At 39.6% G+C, this 10,000-nt stretch overlaps 1 protein-coding gene across 1 annotated transcript in view; it reads right to left on the reverse strand.

Moving 5' to 3' along the window:
- The window catches only part of LOC140565135 (protocadherin Fat 3-like), a 29,093-nt gene continuing 19,093 nt past the window's right edge, over window positions 1–10,000 (reverse strand). The window contains 6 exon segments of the mRNA XM_072690942.1: window positions 1–8; window positions 1,130–1,282; window positions 7,646–7,709; window positions 7,711–8,070; window positions 8,072–8,119; window positions 9,082–9,239. Of these exon segments, the coding sequence (XP_072547043.1) occupies window positions 1–8; window positions 1,130–1,282; window positions 7,646–7,709; window positions 7,711–8,070; window positions 8,072–8,119; window positions 9,082–9,239 (791 nt within the window).

Raw genomic sequence — 10,000 nt, forward strand, 5'->3', positions numbered from 1 at the left:
TCACTCGCCTTCAAACACACACGCAGTCATACAGAACACACACACATACACACACACACTCAAATGTGTGTGTGCTCTTAATGTCTTTGAGGTGTCGCATTCATTTTTCAGTGTCCTTAACTCTGCTGTTTCATTTTTATTCCACGGAGCACATCAAAGACAGACGCAGCCGCCTGTGTGTGTGTGTGTGTGTGTGTGTGTGTGTGTGTGTGTGTGTGTGTGTGTGTGCTTTAATTAAACTGTGCTAAGAGTGTGTGTGTCACAGATAGAAAGGATGGGTGACTAAGTGTAATGTAAGTGAAAGTTCTGTTTTAAGTTTGCACCGCTGGAGCGTGCACAAGTGTGTGTGTGTGTGTGTGTGTGTGTGAGTGAGCGAGCAAGTGTTAAATGTCCAAATAAAGAGCCCTGTTTCTCTGGTTAGTAATGAAGTGCATTAGCATAACCCAGGAGAGATTACAGCGGTGTAATCTCCCTCTGACCAGAGAGAGAGAGAGAGAGAGAGAGGAGAGAGAGAGAGAGAGGGAGAGAGAGAGAGAGAGAGGAGAGAGAGAGAGAGGAGAGGCAGAGAGAGAGAGAGAGAGAGAGAGAGAGAGGCAGAGAGAGAGAGAGGCAGAGAGAGAGAGAGATAGAGAGAGAGAGAGGGAGGACGAGAGATATTTGAACAGCTAGAAAAACAGTTAGATGCTGCCCTCTGCTGCTGACAGAGAGTACTGCAGTACAATACACTCACAGGCCACACTATCTTTGTGCCTCCTAGATGCCACTTTATTAGAAACACCTGCTACCTTGTATGTCCACTCACTGGCCACTTTATTAGAAACACCTATCTATGTGCTTCCTTGCTGGCCACTTTATTGGAAACACCTATCTTTTGCTTCCTCGCTGGCCACTTTATTAGAAACACATATCTATGTGCTTCCTCGCTGGCCACTTTATTAGAAACACCTATCTATGTGCTTCCTCGCTGGCCACTTTATTAGAAACACCTATTACCTTGTACTTCCACTCACTGGCCACTTTATTAGAAATGCCCACCTTTATGCCTCCCTCACTAAAGTAACGTTGTGTGGATGTGTGTGTGTGTGTGTGTGTGTGTGTGTGTGTGTGTGTGTGCAGGTGTTGTACTGACGTGATACGGTGTATCCTCTCTTGCAGCTGCAGATGAAGGCATTGCCGATGGGTTTACACACACCGCCGTTCTGGCAGGGGTTGGGATTACACACACTGAGCTCTGTCTCACAGCGCCCCCCGGTGTGCAGAGCACTGCAAGTGCAGGAGTAGCCTGGAGAGAGAGAGAGAGAGAGAGAGAGAGAGAGAGAGGAGACATGTATATCATGTTTAGGTTTTTCAACTGTGGATTCATACATCCAAAAGTTACGTCCAAAGTTTGTTGGACGCCCCTTCTAATTAGTGCACACACACACACACACACACACATACACACACACAGCTTGTCTGGTCCCTGTAGAGAGGAAGTACTGCCAATAGAATAGGACACCTCTGGAGCAGATCAACATGAACTTATTGGCACCATGATGCCCAATGCCAGGCGTGGGCTAGAGGGGTATAAAGCCCCCCAGCCCCTCACTGAGCTGTGGAGCAGGTGGAGCTGTGTTTTCTAGAATGACTTTTTTGGATGATTTGGGGTTTCGGAAGTTAGGGATGAGGATGAGGTGGGGTGGTGATTATCCGATGATCACACATTCTGACCTCACTAGCACTGCTCTTGTTGCTGGATGCAATCAAATCCTCACAACGGTGTTGCAAAATCTAGCAGCAAGCATGCATCCTCCCTGGGACAGTAGAGAGAGTTACTCCAGCAAAAGCAGGCTTGACTCTTTTTTGTATCCTTGATCCCTGGAAGAAACAGCGAATAAGCAAGTGTCCAAATACTTTTTTTGCCTAATTTCGCCCTAATAGCTGATAGCTCCCACTCCTCCATGCAGAGATCTTTCAGCTGGGTGATGTTGGAGGGGCTTCTGGCTGCACAGGCTGTTCCGATGAAGATGAGATCAACATCAACAACCAACAGACAAAGGTCTTCATGCTCATGGGGTGTGTCCTCATTTTTTTCACCTGGCTCCACACATGTCCACTCTCTGGCCACTTTATCAGAAACCCCTACTGTTGTATTTCTACTTCCTGTAGTTGGTAAAAGTCAGGTAAAAAAAAAAAGGTGTTTCCCTTTCACTTCAAAGCAAACTGTCCTCGTCCATTACATCAACCTGACTGAGACAGCGGGGTGAGAGACAGAGAGAGAGAGAGAGAGAGAGAGAGAGAGAGAGAGAAAGAGAGAGAGAGAGAGAGAGAAAGAGAAGGAGAGAGAGAGAGAGAGAGAGAGAGAAGAGAGAGAGAGAGAGAGAGAGAGAGAGAGAAAGAGAGAGAGAGAGAGAGAGAGAGAGAGAGAGAGAGAGAGAGAGAGAGAGAAAGACAGAACAAGAAAGGGGTGGGTTTCATTCTGCTTTATGAATATTAAAACAACCACAATGACAAGCGCTCACACACACACACTCACACACACACTCATACACACACTCATACACATACTCATACACACATACACACACTCCCACCATTGGGAACTCATGTGGAAAATGTCAGGGAGTAAACAGTGGCGTTATTCTTATCATCATTAACCACGCTTGCACACACACACACACACACACACACACACACTTCAGTGCCCACAACGACCTTTATAGTGAGGTCACTCAAGCCAAAAAAACGGAGACAGAGATATATAGAGACATAGACAGAGAGACATAGAGAGAGAAAGAGAGACAGAGAGAGAAAAAGAGACAGAGAGACATAGAGAGAGACATAAGGGGAGACATAAACAGACAGAGAGAGAGATGGTGAGACATAGAGAGAGACATAAGGAGAAGACATAAACAGACAGAGAGAGAGATGGTGAGACATAGAGAGAGACATAAGGAGAGACATAAACAGACAGAGAGAGTGATGGTGAGACATAGAGAGAGACATAAGGGGAGACATAAACAGACAGAGAGAGAGATGGTGAGACATAGAGAGGAGACATAAGGAGAGACATAAACAGACAGAGAGAGAGATGGTGAGACATAGAGAGAGACATAAGGAGAGACATAGAGAGACACAGGCAGAGAGAGACACAGAGAGAGAAGGATAGGCAATGGAGAGGGACAAAGAGAAAGAAAGAGACAGACAAAGAGAACGAGGCACATAGATTGAAAGATAGACATGGAGAGGGACAGAAAGACAGAAAAAGAGTGAAAGAGGGACATAGAGAGACACAGACAGAGATAAAGAGACACAAAAAAGATAGAAATAGAGAGGGACAAAAGGCAGTAAGAGAGAGACAGAGAGACACAGACAGAGAGAAAGAATGATAGGCATGGAGAGGGACAAAGACAGAAAGAGAGTGAAAGAGGGACATAGAGAGGACAGACAGAGAGAAAGAGAGTCACAGAAAAAGTTAGAAATAGAGAGGGACAAAGGCAGTAAGAGAGACATAGAGAGACACAGAGAGACACAGACAGAGAAAGAAGGATAGGCTTGGAGAGGGACGAAGACAGAAAGAGAGTGAAAGAGGGACATAGAGAGACAGACAGAGAGGAAAGAGAAACAGAGAAAGATAGAAATAAAGGTGCACGTATTCGTGCACGTATTCGTCACTGTACAGTGTGAGGACTGTACAGCGAAATGTGTCCTCCGCATTTAACCCAATCTGGTAGTGAACACACACTCACACACACACGTGTTAGGGGCAGTGAGTACACACACACACCCAGAGCGGTGGGCAGCCAACTCCAGCGCCCGGGGAGCAGAGAGAGGGTAAAGGGCCTTGCTCAAGGGCCCAACAGTGGCAGCTTGCCGAGCCCGGGAATCGAAACCCACAACCCTGTTTATCGATATCCCGGCGCTCCTAACCGCTGAGCCACCCACTGCCCCCATAGAGAGGGACAAAGGCAGTAAGAGAGAGACAGAGAGACATAGAGAGACACAGACAGAGAGAAAGACAGAGAAAGAAGGATAGGCTTTGGAGAGGGACAAAGGCAGAAAGAGAGTGAAAGAGGGACATAGAGAGACACAGACAGAGATAAGAGAGACAGAAAAAGATAGAAATAGAGAGGGACAAAGGCAGTAAGAGAGAGACAGAGAGACATAGAGAGACACAGACAGAGAGAAAGAGAGAAAGAAGGATAGGCATGGAGAGGGACAAAGACAGAAAGAGAGTGAAAGAGGGACATAGAGAGACACAGACAGAGATAAAGAGACACAAAAAAAAAAAAGAGAGGGGACAAAGGCAGTAAGAGAGAGACATAGAGAGACACAGACAGAGAGAGACACAGAGAGAGAAGGACGGTGCATGGAGAGGGACAAAGACAGAATAAAAGAGACACAGACAGAGAAAAAGAGAGGCATATAGAGAGAAAGATAGACATGGGGAGGGACAAAAACAGAAAGAGAATGAAAGAGGGACATAGAGAGACAGACAGAGAGAAAGAGAAACAGAGAAAGATAGAAATAGAGAGGGACAAAGGCAGTAAGAGAGAGACAGAGAGACATAGAGAGACACAGACAGAGAGAAAGACAGAGAAAGAAGGATAGGCATGGAGAGGGACAAAGACAGAAAGAGAGTGAAAGAGGGACATAGAGAGACAGACAGAGAGAAAGAGAGACAGAAAAAGATAGAAATAGAGAGGGACAAAGGCAGTAAGAGAGACAGAAGAGAGACATAGAGAGACACAGACAGAGAGAAGAAGGATAGGCATGGAGAGGGACAAAGACAGAAAGAGAGTGAAAGAGGGACATAGAGAGACACAGACAGAGAGAAAGAGAGTCACAGAAAAAGATAGAAATAGAGAGGGACAAAGGCAGTAAGAGAGACATAGAGAGACACAGAGAGACACAGACAGAGAGAAAGACAGAGAAAGAAGGATAGGCTTGGAGAGGGACAAAGACAGAAAGAGAGTGAAAGAGGGACATAGAGAGACACAGACAGAGAGAAAGAGAGACAGAAAAAGATAGAAATAGAGAGGGACAAAGGCAGTAAGAGAGACATAGAGAGACACAGAAAATGATAGAAATAGAGAGGGACAAAGGCAGTAAGAGAGAGACAGAGAGACATAGAGAGACACAGACAGAGAGAAAGACAGAGAAAGAAGGACAGGCATGGAGAGGGACAAAGACAGAAGAAAAGAGACACAGAAAGAGAGAAGAGAGAGAGACCGAGAGACATAGAGAAAGACACAGAGACAGAGAGAGATATAAAGAGAGACATAGACAGGGACAAAGACAGAAAGAAAGAGACAGAGACACAGACCGTGACTTCGGCCAGACAGTGTCAAAATAAAAGTCACTAATACTGGAAGCTAAAATGACTGTCCAACATCATTTCTGCACTCGTTGCTGATGCAAAAAATATTTGATTAAATTAAATAAAAAAATTCTGGATATTTGATAAATCTTTCAATTTAGCAGGAAGGTTATTAACTAATTCATTCATTGTTAACTAGCCTATGCATAAAACATCTGACAGCTATAAAAGAGTTACTGGGTCATTTAATTCTATATAATCAAAATATATATTTAATATTTAATAAAACAGTAAGTGCTCAGTCAGTGTTGGCACTTTGCCATAGCAGTACAGAGAGTTACTAGTGCTGTGATGGTCTCAGAGTCCCTGTACATGACTAATTACACACACTGGGAGATTAACGAGCAGAGACGAGCTCATGGACACAGCATTAATACACACACACACACACACACACACACACACACACACACACTGCTCACACTTAAAAACAACAACACACAACAAATTTCTTCTGCTTATAGTATACTTCTCCTTCAAGCAGTTCAACATCATACAGGATTATGAACATTAATGTTATTAGAGCTTCATACTGGATATTAATGCTATTAGAACTTCATACTGGATATTAATGCTATTAGAACTTCATACTGGATATTAATGCTATTAGAACTTCATACTGGATATTAATGTTATTTGAGCTTCATACTGGATATTAATGCTATTAGAGCTTCATACTGGATATTAATGTTATTTGAGCTTCATACTGGATATAAATGCTATTAGAACTTCATACTGGATATAAATGTTATTAGAGCTTCATACTGGATATTAATGTTATTAGAGCTTCATACTGAATATTAATGTTATTAGAACTTCATACTGGATATTAATGTTATTAGAGCTTCATACTGGATATTAATGTTATTAGAACTTCATACTAGATATTAATGTCATTAGAGCTTCATACTGGATATTAATGCTATTAGAGCTTCATACTGGATATTAATGATATTAGAGCTTCATATTGCATATTGATGTTATTAGAGGCTTCATACTGAATATTAATGTTATTAGAGCTTCATACTGGATATTAATGTTATTAGAAATTCATACTGGATTATAATGCCATTAGAGCTTCATACTGGATATTAATGCTATTAGAACTTCATACTGGATATTAATGTTATTAGAGCTTCATACTGCATATTAATGTTATTAGAGCTTCATACTGGATATTAATGTTATTAGAACTTCATACTGGATATTAATGTTATTAGAGCTTCATACTGGATATTAATGTTATTAGAGCTTCATACTGGATATAAATGCTATTAGAACTTCATACTGGATATTAATGTTATTAGAGCTTCATACTAGATATTAATGTCATTAGAGCTTCATACTGGATATTAATGCTCTTAGAGCTTCATACTGGATATTAATGCTCTTAGAGCTTCATACTGGATATTAATGCTATTAGAGCTGCATACTGGATATTAATGCTATTAGAACTTCATACTGGATATTAATGCTATTAGAGCTTCATACTGGATATAAATGCTATTAGAACTTCATACTGGATATTAATGTTATTAGAACTTCATACTAGATATTAATGTCATTAGAGCTTCATACTGGATATTAATGTTATTAGAGCTTCATACTGGATATTAATGCTCTTAGAGCTTCATACTGGATATTAATGTTATTAGAACTTCATACTGGATATTAATGCTATTAGAGCTGCATACTGGATATTAATGCTATTAGAACTTCATACTGGATATTAATGCCATTAGAGCTTCATACTGGATATTAATGTTATTAGAACTTCATACTGGATATTAATGCTATTAGAGCTGCATACTGGATATTAATGCTATTAGAACTTCATACTGGATATTAATGCCATTAGAGCTTCATACTGGATATTAATGTTATTAGAGCTTCATACTGAATATTAATGTAATTAGAACTTCATACTGAATATTAATGTTATTAGAACTTCATACTGGATATTAATGCTATTAGAGCTTCATACTGAATATTAATGCTATTAGAACTTCATACTGGATATTAATGTTATTAGAGCTTCATACTGGATATTAATGTTATTAGAACTTCACACTGGATATTAATGCTTTTAGAACTTCATACTGGATATTAATTTATTAGAGCTTCATACTGGATATTAATGCTTTTAGAACTTCAATACTGGATATTAATGTTATTAGAGCTTCAATACTGGATATTAATGTTATTAGAGCTTCATACTGGATATTAATGATATTAGAGCTTCATTCTGGATATTAATGCTATTAGAACTTCATACTAGATACCCACCTCCCGAGGGCAGGCTAACGCAGGTGGCACCGTTGAGGCAGGGTTGGTTGGCACAGGCATCCGGGATACAGGACACAGCCCAGCTTGAGCTCGGACAGTCCCACCACCTCGGCGTAGCGGCTGCGCTTGTTCTGCAGCGGGAGTTCGTTGTCATTGAGGATGACCGAGTCCAAGCAGCCTTGGAAGCCATTGCTGACCCGCGGGGCCTTCCTCTCTGTCAGGCCACGGGCGTCCGGGGGCAGCACCTGCGCCCCAAAATACAGTGACCAGTCAGAGCCCGGTGGGCGGAACCTGGGCGGAGCCTGACGCCGCAGCACCGAACTATCGTCCAGAGAGAGGCTGCTGAAGTTCCCGCCCAGCTCCAGGGTCACTTGGTGCCAGTTCCCGTCGTTTATGGGCCAGCTGGAGATGCCCAGGCACCCCGGGACCACCTTTATCACACTCAAGCTGGAACCACAGACGGCCTTCCTCAATCTGTCAATCATAAAGAAGGAGAGGCTCTGGGAAAGACTAATTACAGACATAAACAAAACAGTGTAAATGTAAATTGTATTATATATATAGAATTATATATTAATACAGAATTATATATACATATTTTCCATAAAGGCTAGAAAATGGTAGAAAGTAATAAATAAACAAAAAATAAATAAATCACTAAATAAAAATACAAATCAAAATAATAAATAATTGTAATTTCTTATGATGTAGATTTGAGGATGTGTAAATAAATTAATTAGTAAAAATATTATGTACAATGCCTTGTAATTCTTATTTATGAAAAAAAAACTATTATAATCAAATGATGTGCCTTGATCCCATTTCTAAAAAAAATTATAATTATAATAATTATATAATTACATTCCCTACCTCTTAAAACTTTACACTCCTTTTGAACAATGTTTGTTATCTTTGTTATTGATTTACACTAATTCAATATTTAATATTTCAGACAATAACTTTAATCTGAAGTTATCTGCCGTGATCTTTACTTTGAAATACGACAAATTCTGGATATTAATTTTACAACCGCTAATATATGACATCAAAGGGGCATTGTTAATATGCACAATATATTCATGTGAATATACAATATCTAGATAATCATATGGATCTGCAGCAAAATGTGTTGTGTATTATTTGATGAAATAAATTTAATAAAGTTTAATAACAAAGAAAATGTATTTCAGATTTTGTTATTCCATTAACTTATTTTTTTTTTAAGATATCAGACAAAAATAAAACATAACACACTTAATAACTTACTTTTGCCCACACACTATTTATTAATTTATTTTATTTATAAAAATAAACAGTAGTCATGCTGTAAAGGGTGTGATCTAGTAATACTAGGCCTGTGGGTGCCTAAACATTTGCACAAGGCTGTATATACGTGTGTGTGTGTGTGTGTGTGTGTGTGTGCGTGTGTGTGGTACCTTAAGCACAGTGCACGGCTCCGGTCGGGTGTACATGATGCTGCCTTTACTCTGCAGGGTTCTGATCCGGAGCTGCAGCTTCATCTCCTCCCTCCTCCCCCCATCGATCACACGGTACTTTATGTAGCTGTTACCGGAGAAGCTCAGAGACGTGTGGCCTACACACACACACACACACACACACACACACACATACACACACACAAACACAGCATTAACACCACTTTCACTGTGGATGCCTGCAAAAGTAGTGCTCTGCTGCCCCTGATGGATCAAACTAGCACGGCAACCCTGTGTTTCACAAAGCAACCAGTTGAGTTTCAGGGCTCTTCACAACATTCCTGCATAATTAAACAGTTAAGATGTGAATAAAGACACTGAGCTCAGATTCTGGCTCCTCTCCCAACATCTGGTTCCCGAGACCATGACGATTATTTTGACATGTAATAAAACTGTTATCTTTGTGCAGAGCTTTTTTTTATTTTATTATTATTTTATATTATTTTATTTATTTACTTAGGATAAGAGTTCATTTAAAATAGCATATGCTTATTATTTTCTATAAAATTTTTATAAATTATATATAAAAATATATATTTTAAGATATCATACAAACATAAAACCTAACATACTTAATTGTGTCCATACTTTTGTGCGCACATTATTTATTTACGCATTTATTTTAATCAAAAAATATTTTTTTAGTTTTATTTTAAACAAAAAAACATTTATTTCGACATTTAATAAATTGTTACATTTAATTAATTAAGTTAATTTAAAATATATATTTTAAAGATAAAACATAACATAAAATAAAACATAACACTTTTGCACGGACCTCATTTGTTTATTTGTTTTTATATTTATTTATGAACAAAGTTATTTTAAATAAAAAAAAACACTTATTTCAACATTTAAT

Source organism: Salminus brasiliensis, chromosome 11 (genome assembly GCF_030463535.1).
Source record: "Salminus brasiliensis chromosome 11, fSalBra1.hap2, whole genome shotgun sequence".
Lineage (NCBI taxonomy): Eukaryota > Metazoa > Chordata > Actinopteri > Characiformes > Bryconidae > Salminus > Salminus brasiliensis.